The following is a 21,412-nucleotide window of genomic DNA, read 5'->3' as shown; positions in this document are numbered from 1 at the left end:
ATTGTATTAGAGAAAAGTCACTTGCGGAAAGTGTGTATGTGTACAGAAATGCACATTTAAGAGAAATGCACACAAAATGGGTCAGTACAGGTAGTCCTTACTTATCAACCACAATTGGGATCAGCCATTCTGTTGTTAAGTGAAGTGGTCGCTAAGTGAAACCACCTGTGCTCACGATCTGACTTCACCTTTCCTTTGCTTTACAGACCTATGAAGGTCATAAATGCGAGGATTGGTCGTAAAGTTACTTTTTCATCACCATCATTACTGAGAACGGTTGCTAGAGGAGGACTATCTGTATGGGGTAGTGGTTGAAGGGTTGGACCAGGACTGAGTAGACCCAGGTTCACGTCAAGCTTTAGCCATGAAACTTAAGTGGACTCCTAATAAATTTCCATGCTCCAAGCTACCTGACTTCCTCTCAGCCCAGCTTACTTCACAGGGTTCTTGTTATTAAAAAAAAAAAATTGGATTAGTACTATGTATTCCAACTTGAGCTCCTAGAAGAATGCTGGGATATAAATCTAACAAACAAAATAAACATGTCAAAATTTTACACAGGTTTTGGTAGACTTTGTTTTTTTTAAAAAAAATCCAGACAATGTTTGTTGTGGGGACAAAACGGAAGTGCTTTATACGTTGCCTTGCCCTGGATGAAAGGCAGGATATAAATCTAACAAAGAAACAAACAAATCATACCGGGATAGCCAATATCGATGTATAATTCTGGTGGGATGTCGAAAAGTCAAGATGTCGGCCAAAACCATGCAATCAAAGCCCCGCCCTTTAAAAATGCACGTTGCAGCATGCGTAAAAAAGGGGCAGGGCTTTGATCACATGGTTGTGGGCGACATATTGACTCTTTTTACCACCACCCCCCGCAGACGCCCCAGATAATTCGGAAAAGGAGAAATGGAGTGAAGCTGAAACGATCAGATTCCCCTACCCATAACAGAGAGGGTTTTGACGCACTTATATGAGTCCCCTTTTCAGGAGAGATGGGCGGTGATAGAAATTTGAAAAATAAATAAATAAATAAATATGTAGTGTGGTTTGGCACTTAGAGTATGATTTTAGGGAAGAAGCAAAAGGGGTGGGGGGTGTCATGAGTGAGGATGGCCAGCAGGGGGCTCCCATCCAGGCTGTAAAGCGCATGCGTAGTACTGAGGAATTAGGTGGCCATTCAAAGAGACACAGATCGGGCCCGCCTTAGTCTTTGGGGTTTATATGTCTGGGTTTTTCCCACGCTTCTTCAGTTTGTTAGGATTCTCTGTTATGTAGCAGTAATAAAACACTAGAGACCTATTCCTTGTCTCAGCGTGGTTCCTGGCTGTTAGGACAGGGGGGGTTTACTTCTCTGCCAACATGATAGGCTGCCACTTCGTGCTCCCCCAACATTTGCAGCTACCTTCTGCCTTTAACAGAAAACGAACAGTTTCTGATGTCTTTCCCCATCCATATTAGCCGAGTATTTATCAGTTGCGAAAAAGAGGGAAACCCCACTCTGCCTGTAGGAATGAAACTCTTGTAAAGCCCTGTTTTGTTTTTAGCTGCCCTGAGTACATTTTACTGGAGAAGCAAGTGAATTTCCCTTTTTTTTTTTTTTTTTTACAAGACAGCCATTTAAATAAATAATTGTTTGGGAAAACTCTTCCCAGTTTCCTGTTCTCTGGAGTACATGGATGAAAAAAGCAAGAGGAAGAATCTGTATGCTCCCGAAACCCGATAGGAGGCAGCAGCTGATCTTCTCGTCACCTGCCTAAAAATAACCTGGGTTGGCTTCCTCTGGTGGAGCAGCCTCTGTCGTCTGAATGATATTGGCCACGCCAGGAGAAACAGTGCTGGGCATTCGGTGTCAGAGTGTGTTTGTGTGTTTATGAAGGTAAGGCTCTCTTGCAGTCTTCTCTGAGCTTCAAAAGGCCACCCTTACTAAATTTTTTCCTCTTTTCCCTCATATCTTCTGGAGCAACGTAGTCTCTCTCTCCATTTTTGTACTTCTTCAGAGTTGGACGCAGAGAAATTGTTTAAATAATTCCGTTGCCAGCTCATAAGAAGGACTACGCCGTCCTCCTTTGCTAGGTTGGGGTGGGGGTGCAATCTGCTTTTCTTCTTTCCTCTGAACATTACCATCATAACTTTTCGCTCCTGGGATGGGAAGTTCTGATGTAAAGTCAGAAGACGATATACTAGGAAAGCATTAAGGGCTGCGCAAGTGGCTTTGGAAAATTAAAAGGGGGTGAGAAAGAGCCAAGGGGGAATTTCTGTATTGCAAGTATTTCTTTTGAGATTAAAGTTAGTGTATTTCTAAGCAAAATATTATTGATTCTGTATTTTTTATGAGCAAGTCCATCAGAAATGTAATTTGTTTCTTTCTGTCTTTATGCCTATGTTTGTGTGCTCCTGCATATATGTGTACAGCACAGAGCCTGTCAGAGGCTAAAACCAATCCAGTATGTTTACTTCAAAGTAATGCCCATTTACTTACTCCTTAGTGAATATAGGTAAAGGTAAAGGTTTCCCTTGACGTTAAGTCCAGTCGTGTCCGACTCTAGGGGGCGGTGCTCATCTCTGTTTCAAAGCCGAAGAGTCGGCGTTTGTCCGTAGACACTTCCGTGGTCACGTGGCCGGCATGACTACACGGAACGCCGTTACCTGCCCACCGAAGCGGTACCTATTAATCTACTCCCATTGGCATGTTTTCGAACTGCTAGGTTGGCAGGAGCTGGGACTAGCAACGGGAGCTCACCCTGTCATGCAGATTCAAACCACTGACCTTCTGATCGGCAAGCTCGGCAGCTCAGCGGTTTAACCCGCAGCACCACCACGTCCCTAGTGAATATAGATAGGATTGTAATTCCATGAACGTTCTCTGATACATATTTAGCCTCTCTCATTGAAAGCAGAATAAGGAAAGAAACCCTGTATTTCAGCAGGATGATGACCTCAGTCATTTGTGTTTGAGGAACATGAAAAATCTGTGAGAAGGAAAAAGAATGAGTTGTCCATTTGATTGCAGGTATAATTAGTTTATATCCAACTCAGCTCTCCCATCCACTGAAGATAAATTGTAAACGCTTTTTGGCAAACAGGTAAGAATAGTTTACGATACTTGTGCCTGGAATATTATCGAGAACTTTCAAATATAAATCATCCACATAAGGTTTAAAAAAGAAACAAAAAAGTAGAGCAAGTAGTACGTAGCATATATGGAATTATTTATCTAGGGAATGCTTCATTAAGCTGTGAAATATTTAAGCTGCCACAGATAAAGAGGATTTTGTAGAGGTGGATTGAAGAAAGTAAATCAATAGTTTAAAAAATTGACATCGGGAAATTCAAAAAGGAAGTGGTGATATATCATACTCAGATATATATTTGTTACAGAATTTAACTGTGCAGTGTTCTTTACATTAAAATAATTTCCATTATGCTAGGTTGTATTTCCTCCCCTAACTGTATGAGAAAACCATCTTACTTGTTGTCACTAAGATATTCAGAAATATGAAAATAACTCTCTTATTTGTTGTATTTGATAATTGATTATCTACATGCTTGCATAAAGAATTTGGAGCTTTTATCAAGCAAAACTCATGCAGTTAAGGTGGATTGGTTAACAAAGTTTTGAACTCCAGTTACATGGGCACAGATTTGATTTACTACAATGGGCTAAGCCATACTTCTCTTAACCATGGCTTATTGAATGAGCCACAATGAGTTGGGCGTCCATGGTACATTAAGGCAGGGTTCTCAAACTGCGGGTCAGGATACCTCAGGGGATTATGAGCCTCTGAGAGGGGAATGACAATTTAAAAAAAACTCTTGAACTACAGTGTTTCAGACAGCAGAGCTCTATCAAAAATTGATCCAGGTTTTGTTCTTTGCTTTGTCTGTACAAGCTCTAGTGGACAGTTCTTGTAGGTGTGAAAAACTCAGTCATATCTAGTTTAAAATGTAATTATTAAAAAGAAGTGTCCCTCTCCTCCCTCTTTTTCTCAACCCTAATCTCAATGAAATTATTAGTTTTTCCCATTGGACTCTCACAATTAATTTATCATTTCAAAGACGGCTTACTACTGCCATGTTTGAAGACCCTTGTATTAAGCTGATGGTTCCCAACCTTTTCCTTTGGGTGCACTAGTCTACTATCAAGGAAAGTTTTTGTGAATTTCTATGTAATCCTTAACATTGACCACATTTGCCACCATATCTGGAGAGATTACAGATCTGGTGCGAGTACACTGTTTTTGTAGAATGGCAAGTGACAGCATAATACCTCATAAGATTTTGTAGTTTCATGAGAGTTTGGCCCTTTTTTTAAATAGTTTTGGGAGACCCTACCAAAGATCATCCAGAAATTATAGGTAGGGAGCCATTTTAATAAGCCATAAGTGGGGTTTATGAACCACAATTGGCAGTGTTCACATAAGGCAAAACCAAACAAATGATAATAATGGCTTTGGGTTTGGGGAAAATAAAATGGGATCAAGAGCTTTTTCCAGTGAAGGCTTCTACTATGTAATCACCCTTTCTCAGTCATAGACTTTCACATGGAGTTGCTGTTACCCAACATTCATAGTGGTATCCCCAGCCCTACCCCCTGGCAGAGTCTCAGTGGCAAAAATGTCTGATAAAAAGAGGAAAAGAGGGGCAGAGAAATTCATTAGCAAGCGTGAACTAGAAAATGTGGATTGTGAAAAGGACTGACCCTAGGGAAGGCAAACCACATTTCTGGGAATTTCCTTCTTTGTTCTTGCCCTTGCATTTCCAGAAATGTATTGCTTAAAATCCAATTTTTCTTTTTGAGTAGAAATTTCACTGTCCTGGAATAGAGGCCTTGGGGATTAGGAGTTGACTGTTTCATCAAAACTAAAAGTTGCTGGAGGACCTGAGATAAACAACTTGGCTCTCCAGAAGATCTGACTTCAATTCCCATCACCCTAACCAACAAGTGCTTGCTAGAGTTGTAGTCCAAAGTCACCTATTCTGCAATTGATATGTGGCTCGTCTGTTTCAGCTGCTCTCTTCATTTCTAAGAAATGTATTTGGAAACAGCAAATTAGAGGACTGTCTTCTAATGCTATTAAAACAGGGAGCGGGGGGGGGGGTTTGAGGATATCATGCAGGGATTCCCTACCTGGACAACTTCCAGATGTGTGATCTTAAGACTCCCAAAATTCTCAACAATGACCCTGTGGCTAGGGAATCCTGGGAGTTGACGTCCACATATCTGGAAAATGCCCAGATTGGGAAACATTGATATAATGGAATTCTGCCATTTTATGGACCTGGTTGTAGAATGGAGAAGCAGGAAAAATTAAAAGATGAGTTAGAAGCTGGCTAGAAAAGCACAACTTTCTTAGCAAGCTTGTGAACCAAAGGGAAAAGTCTAGATTTCCAACCTCATCCTAATCCTATTTATTGAGGAATAACATTGCAGTCCTAATCCATGCTGCTTTTTAAAAGTGTGGATGAAAGCCAGTTTGGTGTATTGAATGGTTAAAGGCACCAGGTTAGAAACCAGGACATTTTGACTTCTAGTTCTGCCTTAGGCACAAAAATAGCTGAGTGACTTTGGGCCAGTCACTTGTCTCAGCCCTAGAAAGAAGAAGGCAAGGACACTTTTGAAAAATGTTGCCAAGAAAACTGCAGGGACTTGTCCACATAGTCACCAAGAATCAAGAGTAACTCAAAGGCAATGGGAGGGGGGGGAAAGCTTCATGTGGGCTTTGTTCTGTTGATGACAGTGGTTAGTCTGTCCAGTTGTACAGGTAGTGGTTCAGCTGAGAAACCCAGGTTCAAGTTCATACTCAGCAAGGAAGCTTAGTGTGTGAATGTGTGCCTGTTGTTATCTCTCGGCCCCTCCTATCTTATAGAACAGGAAGAGGACTGGGAACACCCCTTGAGTACCTTGAAAGAAATATAGGATGTGTAGGCAACCAATACAAAATACAGTACAATACTGGATTCACTAGTGGCATAACTGTGAACCTTCCTCTGATGGTATTGTAAAGTTTTCTTTGCTTTGCAACAGTGCAGTTGTTCCAGAGGAAGCAATGAAAATTGCATTTTGTGGCAATGACAACCCTTCTGCTTACAACATTAGTGCTGGATTCGAAAGAAATGTCTGTTTTCTGGACGCCCTCAATTTGGTACCTCATGTGTTCCTCTTATTCATCACATTTCCTATATTGTTTATTGGTAAGTAATGCCACAGCCAGCTTCTTCCAGTCATTTTACAGTCTGCATAGTTTAGTCCTTATAAAAAACGAGCCTGCCTGCCTGCCTGCCTGCCTGCCTGCCTGCCTGCCTGCCTGCCTGCCTGCCTGCCTGCCTGCCTGCCATCCATCCATCCATCCATCCATCCATCCATCCATCCATCCATCCAGGAAATCTACAAACTTTTGTTTGTTTTTCTTTGCAGACATACTGTTTCCTTGCAGTTTTTCTTCAAATACAATGCATTTTAGCACTTTTTGTTAATATGCACATTTTACAAGCATTTTCTCTTGATCAATATCCTTTTCCTGTACATTTTTTGAATCGCTTATTAATATCTCCAAATTCCAAAGTATGCACTGTCTATTTATAAATGTATTCAGGCTCCTGTATAGATTTAGAATTGTGAATTAGAGAATCCTGCAGACAGATGCAATCCAAATTAATTTCCCTATCAACCCTAATGTCTTGAGCTTTTGAACTGTTCACAGGATGATGCACAGTCACTATTTTAAAGCAAACACACCAGAATTCATCATCGCATTGACCCAGATTCTGAGATAAAGAATGCTCCATTTTAATTATTTTTTTCTTCCTGAAGAACAAATGCCTAGGATGTCAACAGAAGCAAAGCCCAGGCAAGCCAAATTTGAAACCAAAAGAGAGTATCAACAGGCGTAGCAAAATAAAGATATTAAAGCAACTTAAAGGAGCAAAACAGGTGTCTGCAGGGAGGTTCAGGAGGGACCAGATCGGAAAGTAGCATCCATTGACACAATACGCTCCTCCCCCTTTGTATATGTGTCGTGATGCCACACATATGTGAAAAGGGGAAAACACAGGTCATGATGGTGTGATGTCACTTTTGTTGTGTGGAATTCTGGAGACACTCCTGAAGCAATCCAAAAAAAAAACCAGTCCAGGGAGAACTGAAAACGTGCAGGCATCGCTGAGATTCAGATGGAAAGCAGAAAGGGAAAAATGAGAATAATAGGACAAAAATTGAGTTTCCTGGGATTTGCCAGTCCAGCTGAGATATCCGTGCATTATTTTGCTCTTGTGCTTCAAGCACTGCCTTTCTATGGCTTTTTCACTGGATTCTTTATTTTAGGATGGGGAAGCCAAAGCTCCAAAGTGCAGATCCATCACAACACATGGCTGCACTTCCCTGGACACAACCTGCGATGGATCCTGACATTCACTCTCCTCTTTGTCCATGTGTGTGAAATCGGCGAGGGCATTGTTTCAGATACGTAAGTGCTGCGGGAGGGGACAAAAAACCCGGCTGATGGTGGGGCCCAAGATGGGTCATGGACTGCAAACCGTTCCCGCGGAGCCACGTAATCCTTTCAAAAGCATCTTCCAAAAATGCTTTGTCTTATATTTAATAGATTTTAGATTCAGAGGCAAAAAGTGTGCCTATAGGGTGCACAAATACTGTAGCACATACTGGCAGTTCCCGAAGACAGGCTCAGATCAACTCAGCCTTCCGTCCTTCCGAGGTCGGTAAAATGAGCACCCGGCTTGCTGGGGAAGGTGACGACTGGGGAAGGCAGTGGCAAACTACCCCAGTACAGTCTGCCAAGAAAACGTTGCAAAAGAAGCAATCCCCCCAAAGGGTCAGACATGACTCGGTGCTTGCACAGAGGACCTTTCACCTTTCACAGTCCATCTCTTGGGCTTCTCTGCATTGAGATACAGCCATGATTTTGACATCAGCCTTGGTTCCTCTACAGAATATTACGTTCTCGCCATCCACATCTCTTCCTGCCTGCTATAATGGGTTTTGTAGCAGCTACAACTTCCATAGTATATTACCACAATATTGAGACATCAAATTTTCCAAAATTACTTCTGGGTAAGTACTTCATTTTTAAAATGTCTACATTCAAAAAAATGTCAGTCCTGCTAAAGCAGGAGAAGAAGTATTTGTTCCCACAACACATTTTAGTGGGTGATTGGAAAACTTATTGGCCCTGTTTCATGCATAACTGGATCAGCGTGGAGGCTAGTAAGTTGTGAAAATACCAAAAAGGAGTTAATTAACTCAGTTGACTAATTCATAGGGAATGCTCAACTTGACCCAAAATAAATTCAGTCATGCAGTGGGTTAAATTAACCCCATCCTGTGTCATGGGAACCTCAAAACCCAATCAGTTGACCCATTCTGCCTTACCTAGTCCTCCAAGAAAAAGAGCCAGAGAGAAAGAGTGTCTGAAAAAATAAGCCTCTCCATTAACAACCTGGCTCAAATTACCTATTTTGGACACATTATGAGAAGACCCAGCTCTCTGGAGAAGGTTCTAAGGCTGGGAAAAGTGGAAGGAAAGAGAAGAAGAGGATGACCAGCAGTAAGGGGGATGGACTCAGTTGCATTGGCAATGAGTGCACCATTGGAAGACCTGAAAGACATGGTTAGGGACAGACTGTCATGGAGAAAATCTATCTAAGTGATTGCTAAGAGTCAACAATGACTTGATGGCATGTAATCAATTGATTGATCAATCAGTCCATTAAGAACTCACTGATAAGGGCTAACAACATGGAAAATACTTCCCAAACGCTGACTGAGTGGTCAAACCATGCCTACTGTTGCCTGTCTGGGCAATAGGGGAGGTGATATAATGAAATTTTCTGGTGCAAAGGTTCATGGGAGTGGAAGAAGTGGGAAAGCATTTTGCAAGTTCTATCCGATAAACCATTCTGAGCTTGCAGGAGTTGCTTATAGATTTAGGAAACAAATCCAAGTTTATCCAGGATAAAGCATTTTATTATTTGCTAGCTGTTTGCAGTTCTCTCTACTGCTTTCCAACAGTCTATGTTTTCCCAGTTCAATCTTCTTTGGATTCTGGCATATTTATGTATATGCTTGATTAGAGAATAAATGTTGCATGCATGGAATTGAGGGCTATGTATTTCTTTTGATGCCACAGCCCTTTTTTTGTACTGGATCATGGCCTTTGTCACCAAAACTATCAAGCTGGTCAGATATTGCCAAGATGAGATCTATTTTGGTCAGCTACGCTTCTGCATCACTGGGACGATGGTGGTGCTGTACGGGTTGCTAATGGCTGTGGAGATCAACGTGATACGTGTTCGGGTAAGAACGTCTTGAGATGTATTGTTCCTCAATATCATGCATAAACCACTGGCAGGTGAGGAAGTTTAATCTAGCCCTTTCCAACTGGCATGCTTTAGATGTGTTTTGGCTACATGTCCTGTGCTGGCTGGGAACTCTGGGTTTTGGAGTCTGGAGAATGCCGGGTTGAAGATGGCTGATTTAGCCCTTGGTAAAAACCAACTGTTCTGTGGAGTCCTTGGTGCTCTCTGAGCCTTGTTGTTTTCTTGCAGACATTTCGTTGCCAGACTAGGCAACATCTTCAGTGCAAAGAGGGAGTGGGCCTTGCTCTCAGTTTATATACCGTGGCTTGCCCTGCTTGTTTTGGTAGCAGTGTTGTTCTCTCCTTGGGAGTTCCTTGATTGGGCTGTTGTTTGCTGCTTGGTTGATTGCCTGAGTTGATAGTTCCTTGATTAGGGTGTATTGTGCTGTTTGATGGTTCATCTGGTGTTAAGCCTAGTGTTGATTGCTGGCAAGGGAGTGTACTGGTCTTTTGGCTTTTCTATTGTCTCTTTTGAATGGTCTGTAAATGTTGTTTACCTCTATGTGTCTGTTGATGGCTGCTTGGTCTGAGTGCCAGGCTTCCAGGAATTCTCTGGCATTTTTGGATTTGGCTTGGTTCAGGATGCTCACCGTTTCCCAGTTGAAAGTATGGTTGAGTCTGTCCATGTGTTGTGAGATTAAGGAGTTCTCATTGTGTCTTCTGACTGCTAGTTGGTGTTCGTGGGTGCGCTCTGCTAGTCTTCTGCCTGCCTGTCCTACATAGTTGCTGTTACAGTCTTTGCATCGTATGTTGTAAATAACTCCTTAATGTTTTTTCTTCTTCGGCTATTGGGTCTTTTGGCTTGCTTAATATGTTTTGAAGAGTTTTAGTTGGTTTATGTGCTGCAGTGATGCCATGTGGTTGTAACAGTCTGTTGGTGGTTTCTGACAGCCCAATCAAAGAACTCCCAGGGAGAGAACAACACCCCCACCAACACAAGCAGGGCAAGTCAAAGTATATAAACTGAGAACAAGGCCCACTCCCTCTTCGCACTGAAGATGTTGCCTAGTCTGGCAACGAAACGTCTGCAGGAAAACAACCAGGCTCAGAGAGCACCAAGGACTTCACAGTTCAACCCTGAGCTACAAATATTTGCTTCGATTGATACCAACTGTTCTGTTTTTCAGATTTTGGGGTATTCATCTTTTTTTTAAAAAAAACTATCTCACAGAGAACAATTAGTGGTACATTGGACAGGGTATCATCCCCCCCTTCCCAGTTTGTTTGGACCCTCTGTTGTAACTTGACCCTTCTACTGCTTATGTGACCTTTTGACCAGAAGTAAGGCAGTCAGCTTGGGCAGCAAATGGCAAGTTATTTAGTTTTTTTAAAAAAAATCATTACACTGATTCAGGGGCCAGAATAACTTGGCTGCCTTTGGGTGCCGAGCACCTTTATTTGAGTGGGCGTGGGTGCTGTATGCGGCTTTCTCTCAAGTAGCAAAATACCTTTCCTGCCTGCTGGCTGATTGTGAACACAGCGTGTTCTCTGTGTCTTCTCCCCAGAGATACGTATTCTTCTCAAGCCCTCAAAAAGTAAAGCCACCCGAAGACCTCCAGGATCTGGGCGTGAGATTTCTTCAGCCCTTTGTCAACTTGCTGTCCAAGGCAACCTATTGGTGGTTGAACACTCTGATCATATCAGCTCACAAAAAACCCATCGACCTGAAGGCAATTGGGAAACTGCCCATTGCAATGCGGTCACTTACTAACTATGTCTGCTTGAAAGATGCCTATGAGGAGCAAAAGGTAATACCTTGAATTGAATATTTTCATTCTAAATCAACGACATTGGCTTTCCAACTGCATTCTTTCAGAATCTGTTTTCAGTTTTGAAATTCACCTTCGCCACCAGACACAAAAAGCCAACCGATCTTCAGTAGCATCCATTCTACAGGTAGTCCTCAACTTATGACCGCAATTGGGACAGGAACTCCCATCACTAAGTGATGTGGTCATTAAGTGAGTTGTGCCCAATTTTATGACCTTTTACCATGGTCATTAAGTGAATCACACAGTACCCCATTGATTTTGCTTGTTGGAAGCCAGCTGGGAAGGTTGCAAATGGTGCTCACATGACTCCAGGACCCTGCACCTGTCAGAAATACATGCAGATTGCCAAACACCCAAATTTTGATCAAGTGACTGTGGGAACGCTGCAATGGTCATAAGTGCGAGAACTGGTTGTAAGTCACTTTTTTCAGTGTCATTGCAACTTTGAACAGTTGTTAAATGAATGGTTGTGAGTTGAGGACTTGTTGTTTATTTGTTTAGTCGCTTCTGACTCTTCGTGACTTCATGGACCAGCCCACGCCAGAGCTTCCTGTCGGTCATCAACACCCCCAGCTCCCCCAGGGACGAGTCCGTCACCTCTAGAATATCATCCATCCACCTTGCCCTTGGTCGGCCCCTCTTCCTTTTGCCTTCCACTCTCCCTAGCATCAGCATCTTCTCCAGGGTGTCCTGTCTTCTCATTATGTGGCCAAAGTTTTTCAGTTTTGCCTTTAATATCATTCCCTCAAGTGAACAGTCTGGCTTTATTTCCTGGAGGATGGACTGGTTTGATCTTCTTGCAGTCCAAGGCACTCTCAGAATTTTCCTCCAACACCACAGTTCAAAAGCATCGATCTTCCTTCGCTCAGCCTTCCTTATGGTCCAGCTCTCGCAGCCATATGTTACTACAGGGAACACCATTGCTTTAACTATGCAGAACTTTGTTGTCAGTGTGATGTCTCTGCTCTTAAGTATTTTATCGAGAGTTGTCATTGCTCTTCTCCCAAGGATTAAGTGTCTTCTGATTTCTTGACTGCAGTCAGCATCTGCAGTAATCTTTGTGCCTAGAAATACAAAGTCTGTCACTGCCTCTACATTTTCTCTCTCTGTTTGCCAGTTATCAATCAAGCTGGTTGCCATAATCTTGGTTTTTTTGAGGTTTAGCTGCAAGCCAGCTTTTGCACTTTCTTCTTTCACCTTCATCATAAGGCTCCTCAGTTTCTCTTCTCTCAGCCATCAAAGTGGTATCATCTGCATATCTGAGATTGTTAATGTTTCTTCCAGCAGTTTTAACTCCAGCCTTGGATTCCTCAAGCCCAGCATGTCCCATGATGTGTTCTGCGTACAAGTTGAATAGGTAGGGTGAGAGTATACAGCCCTGCCATACTCCTTTCCCAATCTTAAACCAGTCCGTTGTTCCGTGGTCTGTTCTTACTGTTGCTGCTTGGTCGTTATACAGATTCTTCAGAAGGCATACAAGATGACTTGGCATCCCCATACCGCTAAAAACTTGCCACAATTTGTTATGGTCCACACAGTCAAAGGCTTTAGAATAGTCAATAAAACAGAAATAGATGTTTTTCTGAAACTCACTGGCTTTTTCCATTATCGATTGGATATTGGCAATTTGGTTCCTAGTTCCTCTGCCTTTTCTAAACCCAGCTTGCACATCTGGCAATTCTCGCTCCATGAATTGCTGAAGTCTGCCTTGCAGGATCTTGAGCATTACCTTACTGGCATGTGAAATGAGTGCCACTGTTCGATAGTCTGAACATTCTTTAGTGTTTCCCTTTTTTGGTATGGGGATATAAGTTGATTTTTTCCAGTCTGATGGCCATTCTTGTGTTTTCCAAATTTGCTGGCATATAGCATGCATTACCTTGACAGCATCATCTTGCAAGATTTTGAACAGTTCATCTGGGATGCCGTCGTCTCCTGCTGCCTTGTTATTAGCAATGCTTCTTAAGGCCCATTCAACCTCACTCTTCAGGATGTCTGGCTCTAGCTCACTGACCACACTGTCAAAGCTATCCCTGATATTGTTATCCTTCCTATACAGGTCTTCTGTATATTCTTGCCACCTTTTCTTGATCTCTTCTTCTTCTGTTAGGTCCTTGCCATCTTTGTTTTTGATCATACCCATTTTTGCCTGGAATTTACCTCCGATGGTTCTAATTTTCTGGAAGAGGTCTCTTGTCCTTCCTATTCTATTGTCTTCTTCCACTTCTGCACATTGCTTGTTTAAAAATAATTCCTTATCTCTTCTGGCTAACCTCTGGAATTTTGCATTTAATTGGGCATATCTCCCCCTATCACTGTTGCCTTTTGCTTTCCTTCATTCTTGGGCTACTTCTAGTGTCTCAGCAGACAGCCATTTTGCCTTCTTGGTTTTCTCTTTCTTTGGGATGTATTTTGTTGCCACCTCCTGAACAATGTTGCAAACTTCTTCCAGAGTTCTTCCGGGACCCTATCTACTAAGTCCAGTCCCTTAAATCTATTCTTCAACTCCACTGCATATTCCTTAGGAATATTAGTGAGCTCATATCTAGCTGATCTGTGGGTCTTCCCTAATCTCTTTAGTCTGATCTTAAATTGTGCAATAAGAAATTCGTGATCGGAACTACAGTCAGCTCCAGGTCTTGTTTTTACCAACTGTATAGATGTCTACCACCTTTGGCTGCAAAGGATGTAGTCAATCTGATTTCGGTGTTGTCCATCTGGTGAAGTCCATGTATAAAGCCGTCTCTTAGGTTGTTGGAAGAGAGTGTTTGTTATGCAGAGTGAGTTGTCTTGGCAAAATACTATCAGCCTATGTCCTGCTTCGTTTTGTTCTCCCAGGCCATGCTTACCTGTAATTCCAGGTGTCATTTGACTGCCCACCTTAGCATTCCAGTCTCCCGTGATGAAAATAACATCTCTTTTAGGCGTGTTGTCCAGTAGGTGCTGCAGATCCTCATAGAACTGCTCTACTTCAGCTTCTTCAGCATCTGTGGTTGGGGCTTATATTTGGATCACTGTGATGTTAGATGGCTTGCCCTGAATTCAAATTGAGATCATTCTGTTGTTTTTGGGATTGTATCCAAGCACTGCTTTAGCCACTTTACTATTAATTATGAAGGCTACCATTTCTTCTGTGGTCCTCTTGTCCACAGTAGTAGATCTGGTGGTCATTTGATGTGAAGTGGCCCATTCCAGTCCATTTCAGTTCACTGATGCCCAAAATGTCTATCTTTAATCTTGACATCTCACCAATAACCACACTGAATTTGCCCTGGCTCGTAGATCTTACATTCCAGGTTCCAATGGTGTGTTGGTCCTTAGAACATCGGATTCGCCGTTCACCACCAGCACCGTCGGCCGCTAGCTGTCCTTTCGGCTTTGAGCTAGCTGCATCGTCACGTCTGGGCTAATTGAACTCATCCTCTGTTCCTCCCCAGTAGCATTTTGACCATCTTCCGTCCTGGGGGTCTCATCTTCCGATGGTATACCGACATATCTCTGGTTGTACTGATCCATTTAGTTTTCACAGCAAGAATACTGGGGTGGATTGCCGTTACCTTCCCCAGGGATCGCATTTAGTCTGACCTCTCTGTCATGACCTTCCCGTCTTGGGTGGCCCTTCACGGTTTAGCTCATGGCATCACTGAGGTGCTCAAGCTCCAGCACCATGACAAGGTAACGATCCTTTGCTGAAGAGTTGAGGACTACCTGTATTTATTGAACAGAAAAACAACCCTGAATTTAAATGCCCACCCTCCCCGAGAAAGCGTAGGAAAAATTACAGATATAGACCAAAATCCTAAACAAAGCTTCCCACCTTTATATTTGTCAACACAAGCAGAAATTAGTCTTCACAATACCACCTGTGTGCATGTGACACCCCTGCATATTTGTGTGCTTATAGATATACTGTAGTAAACACTCAGTTCAATGAACTAATGGGAGAACGAGGGGTCCATTAGAGTTAAGGATCCATTTAATGGTGAATACAATTTCATGCATGCACAGAATGTACATGCATAAAATTGTGTATGTACAGCAATGTATATTATATGTAGGAATGCGCTCCAGAATGATTCTTCAATCAATACAAATTGTTTATGGAAGTAAATGCCGCTCTTGTCTGAAATTCAAATTTTGTCTGTTACTTCCAATGGCTACTGAATCAAAGTCTGTAAAAATGAAAGCTTACATACATCTGCAGAAACTCCATTCCAAGAAAATGGCAGGATCAGGACAATATTTGCCTCTCGTGTGTGTGTGTATAAATGACTACTGATTAAAATGATCTCCGTCTGCATTTATCAGCTATTCTCTGCCCACACACATACAAACCATTCTTATGCACAGAAACATAGACGTGTAACACACACACACGCACACACACAAACCCACATTCCCTCGCTCCAGCAGAAGCAACCCAAAAGAAGAAAAGAATAGCAAGATGAAGATGGGAGAAAAGGAATGGGTAGCCTTTTGAAGAGGAAAGAGAGGAAAAGAAAAAGGGGGGTTGGGGAAACAGTGATGAAAGGAAGAGTTAACTGGATAGGAGTGTGAAATTATAAAATGTTAAACATAAGCTAAAAACAGCTCTTTCCAGGTAGCTGCTAATCTTCAGGCTAATTTTCAAAGGCAGCCGTATTTTTCAGCAGAATGTCTACAGCCTCTTGCATCTCCAGCTCATTGCATTTCTCAAGACAGCTTCTTCTAGATTTCCACAATTTCCAGAAGTTTTTGTAATTTTTTGTAATTTTTCCTACTCTTTCTGGGGGAGGGCAGGCATTTAAATTCAGGGCGGTTTTTCTGTTTTTAAACCAGCTTCTTCTAGATTTCCACAAAGGGGAAAAATGTGGGGTGTGGGGGGAGGAAATAACAGCAAAACATACACAATTTAGTACAATATTACTTGGCAAGCATGACAGAAGAATCAGATTTTCTGCCACACAAACACCCAAGTATGTTGGGCCATGTCTTGGTTCCTTGGAAAACTGCCATCTGAATGTATGTAGCTGTGAAAGGCTATTTGGCTGAGGTTAATGGAAGTTGTCACCCAATATATCCACCAGGAACCTGGCGAAGACTTCCCTGGAATGCTTTTCTGTTTTTTAATTTTTTTTTCTTTTTTGCCTGGGTAAAAAAAGAGTGGAGGAAAACAATGTTATCATTAACACTGGCCATATTTAGTCTTCAGTAATACGAATAATAACACGTTTTTACTCTTTCACCCTTTCTGCATTACTGCGAGGTTGGGCTGGTTCCCTAATGCCTACTCTGGGCCTAATTTTATTCCAGCGCTTTCTCTCCAGAACCCTTTGCTTTTAATTTCCCAAAGTGCCCTGATGTAGCTTTGTTTCCAGGGCTAGGCTAAAGTGATGCTCAAGGAAGCCTGATGGGTAATCCTTCCAATCTTCAGATATGAAAAAGAGAAACTGGGGGCAGATTTAAGACAATACTGCCAGGTGACTGGCATTTCAGCTGGTGACCTAAGAAGCTGTTAATCCGTTTGTTTATGCTAGCATTATAGAAATGAGTGTGGGAATCTGACATGCTTGAACTCTGCATAGCCAACGCATAAAGAAGTGGATTCAGTGAAACTGTTCCCATTGAACTGGGGCAGAAAACACTTTGAGTATATTCTGTCCCCATGGAAAGGTTAAGGATCTGCTTTTCCCCCAAGGACTTTTATCACACTTCAGTAAAAGAGGTTCAGCTTGAAACTGGCAGTACTCCTCTCCACAAAATGGTATTTAAAATAAGTTAAGAAGGTTTTCTTTTCATAGCATGCATGTGGCAAGCTCCAGCTTTTAATCCCTTTCACCCCCAGATAAAAAAGTTTTTAAGCAGCCAGGCTGGGAAAGAAACCTCCTTGTGGCACCTTCTTTTTAATACTTTCCTATCTTCCCTTCCCCTGTGAAAGCCAAGATGAAAAACATGACAAGGAAAGAAATTGAAGTATCTCCTATATGTCCTTTTAATTCAGCATAGAGATGATTCAGCGTCAATTATTTACTTATTTAAAAAAATTATATGGCCACCTATCTCATGTAATGATCCTAAGTGTCTCACAATAACCAATAAAAACAGGAATAAAAGACCAGGCAAACTATAAGCCTTCTGACTTAACCCCCATCCTAGCCCAACACTTGGGGGAACAGCCAGATCTTCACGGGCTTCCAGAAAGCTGAAAGGGCAGGGCCCCCTCGAATCTCAGGTAGGAGGCTACTGCAAAGGGCTGGGGTGCCCACCGAGCAGACACACCTCCAAGCCTTCAAAGAGCATCAGACAGCATTTAAGGGAGGGGACCTGGAGCGCACCTACCCTATCTGGCCTAGTGGAATGGGCAGATACCCTCAGGGAGAGGCAATACTTAATTCTGTAAGCTGCCCAGAGTCACCATGTGTGAGTTGGGCGGCCATATAAATTTGTTTAATAACGAAAAAAAAAAAAACCCTGCAAATAACCTGACTGTGCCATGTAGGGCTTTAAAGGTGATAACCAGCATCCTGAATTGCACCAGGAAACTGGGAGCCAGTGGTGTGACTTTGGTGAACCACCAGGCACCCAAAACTGTGTGTGCCGCTGCATTCTGGACCAGTTGCAGCTTCTGGATGGCCTTCAAGGGCAGCCCCAGGTAGAGCGCATGTGTGGGTACGGCGCTTAAAATTGGTTGATTTCCTACAGGCCAAGTTTTTTTAAAAGAAAACCTTTGCATTGGCTTTTTGTTTGTTTGCTTTAATTCTTAAACTAATTTTTTTGTTCACCCTACTTTTTTTTTTTCCAGAAAAAAGTGGCCGACGATCCGAACCGTGCCCCTTCCATCTGGTTAGCAATGTATCGAGCTTTTGGGCGCCCCATTCTCCTCAGCAGCACGTTCCGCTATTTAGCAGACCTTCTGGGGTTTGCTGGACCACTTTGCATTTCTGGTATTGTTGACAGTATCTATGCTCCGGGCAACGCTACATTCGGCAATTATACCAATGTGCCTGAAGTAAGTTAACAATTCTGACAGCTGTAATGGGCTGGATAATTTATTTGTTTATTTGTCTCTTGAGGCCCTTAATCTGCTTTTCCTCCAAACGATGGCAGATCTTTTCCTGTCTCTGCACATCTTTCTCTTTCAGCTAGGGAAAGGACTGTGGTTATCCCTGTGTGAAAGGTTTGCTGAAGAAGCAAAGAGCTAGGATTTGGAACTGTAGCTATGCCTTCAGCCATGTAACAAAGCACGGATATGAGGAACAAATCGAATACTGTACTTCTTGGGGCAGGATAAAACACACAATGGTCCAAGTGTGGACAAGGTTGCCTTTTCTGTTTTGATCCAAGGATGGAGAACCTGGTGCTCTCCAGATGCTACAGACCCACCTGCCTAGAGCTTCCAGGAATTATACAGTTTAGCAGTGTTGGAAAACGACAGGTTCTTCATCTGCCTCCTTGTCATGCGCTGCCTACCTCCGAGTAATACTCAGACGCTGATTCTGTGAAACAGGCTCTGATTTATTCGCAGTGTAGGTACAGTATAGGAAAAAAGCTGAGAGTGACAGGAGCGCGCCGGTGCGGGGTTTAAATACCCCGCGCCGGTCAGCGCCCCCTCACTCGCGGTTACGTCACCCCCCTTTGTCCAACACGCTGTCCTGCCGGTAGGTGAGGGGTTGCGAGGCCCCGCTGGCGTTCCGGGATCGCCCATCATCGGTTTCCCTATTCCTCCGGTGATTGCTGTCAGCTGGGCGATCTCCGTTGCGTTAGCGCTAACAGCTTGGGTGTGCCTTGCGATCCGTTTAGCCATTGTCTCTTGTCCTTCAGTCTTTGTAAGTTGATGGCTACTTATCTTGAGCCCCTTCCCCTGTTTCCTTGTTATTGTCATGTGTGCCATTGCGCTGATGTCTTCAGCTCAACGGCACTCATGACATACTGCCCCCTGTCCGAATAGTGCCCCCCCCCCGGTTTTCTGGTTTTTTACCATGAGAGCTGTCAAAATGGTTTATTTTTTTTTTTTTTTTGAATTTCCCGCCGGAGTAGTTTTCGCCCCTCCCTTTGTTCCGCCCTCTACCACGTGCCTCTCAGGGTGTGTTCTTAGTGCGCATGCCCAGGTCACCCCCTGGGCGTGCGCATGCTCCGGCCACACCCTGTTTGTTTGGCTCAGTTCGACGAGGAGAGAGGCGTGGCTGGTCGGGTGCTTATCAGCTCCAGGTAGGGCCCTTCTTTTTTATTCTAAGTGCGTCGCCTTTGTTATGTGTGCTCCTGGGCGTTGCCCCCAGGATGCACTGTTGACTTGCTTGCCACTCCCCCGTGGGCCCGGGGCGGGGGGAGGGTGCTGGCGCCCGCTTGTTACTGCCTCGTGGGCCCGGGGCGGGGGGGGTGAGTCCCGGGGGGGGGAGGTCCACCCAAGTCGCGGGCTTGGGGGGGCCCTTTCCCTTGGGGCACGGTAGGCGGGGGGGGCGCGGGGGAGGGGTTATGCAGGTGGCGGTTTGCTAGCCTTGGTTTTGGCTTGTCGGGGTATGCCCGGTGAAAAGCCCGGGTCAGGTCAGGCGCGTTAACGTTGTGCGCCGCCACCCATTCTGGGTGGGGGAAGTGTTTCCACCTGACCAAATAGTGTAAGGTCCCCCGTTGCCTGCGAGAGTCGAGTATGTCCCTTACGTCAAAGTGATGTTGCCCGTTGATCATCACTGGTGAGGGCAGTGGCGTGCTTGGGTGCCATCGCGAGGTGGTTGCCGGTTTCAGGAGGCTGGTGTGGAACACCGGGTGGAGTCTCCGTAGGTTGTGTGGCAGGTCCAAGCGTATTGCCACCGGGTTCACTATCTGCGTGACTCGGAACGGCCCGATGTACTTAGGCCCCAGTTTTTTCGAGGGTTGGGGTGACTTTAGGAATTTGGTGGATAGGTAGACCATATCCCCCGCTTGGAACGTCGGTTGTTGGCGCCGGTGCTTGTCGGCCTGCTCTTTGTAGGCCGCCTGTGCATCCTTCAGCACTGCCGTGATTATAGGCCACGATTCCGCAATCTTCCGTCCCCAGTCGCTAGCGTCCACCTGGGGTTCCGGGGGTTGTGGTAGCTCCGGTATGGGGACGAAGTCGCGCCCCAAGACTACCTCGAACGGAGTTTTCCCCGTGCTCGTGTGGACGGCGTTGTTGTATGCGACTTCAGCGAACGGGAGCAGTTCGGCCCAGTCGTCTTGATGGTAGTTGGTGTATGAGCATATGAATTGCTCTAGGGTGGCATTGAGGACCTCTGTGGCTCCGTCCGTCTGGGGGTGCCAGGCAGTGGATAGGGCCTGTTGGGTCCCCGTCAGCTTTAGGAAGGCCCGCCAGAATTTAGAAGTGAACTATGTGCCCCTGTCGGTCACCACACGTGCGGGACATCCGTGTAACCTGTACACGTGGATGAGGAAGAGTTTGGCTAGTTGTTGTGCGGACGGGACCGACGTGCAGGGGATGAAGTGGGCCTGTTTCGAGAAATAATCCTTCACCACCCAAATGGCCGTTTTCTTCTGGCTGGGTGGGAGGTCCACTATAAAATCCATGGAGATTTCCTCCCATGGGCGGGAGGGTTCTGCCACCTGTTGTAAAAGCCCCGCGGGTTTGCCTGGTGCCCGTTTGGCCCTAGCGCACGTTGGGCAGGACGCGACGTATGCTTTCACGTCTCGTCTTAGCGCGGGCCACCAGAATTGACGCCTTGTTAGGTGTAGGGTCTTAAGGAACCCAAAGTGTCCCGCTTGCTTGGCGTCGTGTGATCTATGCAAGATCGCTTGGCGTTGCGAGTCCGGGACATAGATTCTGCCTTCCCCCCATGCCAGGTCCTGTGCCATCGTTACCTTGTCGGGGTTTGCCAGGAACCAGGGGTCGGTTTTGAGGGCGGCGGCGAGGTCCGTGCGTATCCCCCCTGGTAGTTGCGGTTGGCGTTGTCTGGTCACAGGTTGTCCCGCCGTCGGTTGCGCCGTAGAGTCGAGCTGCCTCCGCGCGCCGCTGCGGGTGGTCACGGCCATCCCCAGTTGCGAGGCGGATAGGACCGTCCCAATGGTGTCTGGGGCGGGTTCTTCGTCTTGGGGCAGTCGGGAAAGGGTGTCGGCCAGGAAGTTCTTTTTACCCGGCATGAACTTCAGCTGGAAGTTGAAGCGGCTGAAGAATTGGGCCCATCGGACCTGTTTTGGGCTGAGGCGTCTGGGCGTCCAGAGGGCCTCGAGGTTCCGGTGGTCGGTCCAGACCTCGAATGGTTGGGTGGCTCCCTCGAGTAGGTGTCGCCATGTTTCTAGCGCCGATTTTACCGCGAA

General features: G+C 44.6%; 1 protein-coding gene across 4 annotated transcripts in view; it reads left to right on the top strand.

Annotated features, from left to right (window-relative positions):
* Positions 1-1,770: 1,770 nt before the first annotated feature.
* The window catches only part of ABCC9 (ATP binding cassette subfamily C member 9), a 92,742-nt gene continuing 73,100 nt past the window's right edge, over positions 1,771-21,412 (top strand). For all 4 annotated transcript variants that reach the window (XM_063308659.1, XM_063308657.1, XM_063308660.1 and 1 more), the window contains exons 1-8: positions 1,771-1,882; positions 4,808-4,996; positions 6,032-6,198; positions 7,328-7,469; positions 7,953-8,074; positions 9,150-9,316; positions 10,883-11,125; positions 17,931-18,137. In XM_063308659.1, coding sequence (XP_063164729.1) covers positions 6,054-6,198; positions 7,328-7,469; positions 7,953-8,074; positions 9,150-9,316; positions 10,883-11,125; positions 17,931-18,137 — 1,026 coding nt within the window. In that variant the 5' untranslated portion in view covers positions 1,771-1,882; positions 4,808-4,996; positions 6,032-6,053. The remainder of the gene's footprint in view (positions 1,883-4,807; positions 4,997-6,031; positions 6,199-7,327; positions 7,470-7,952; positions 8,075-9,149; positions 9,317-10,882; positions 11,126-17,930; positions 18,138-21,412) is intronic.

This window comes from Candoia aspera, chromosome 7 (assembly GCF_035149785.1).
Source record: "Candoia aspera isolate rCanAsp1 chromosome 7, rCanAsp1.hap2, whole genome shotgun sequence".
NCBI classification, from domain to species: Eukaryota; Metazoa; Chordata; class Lepidosauria; order Squamata; family Boidae; genus Candoia; species Candoia aspera.
This window is presented reverse-complemented; position numbering and strand designations above follow the sequence as displayed.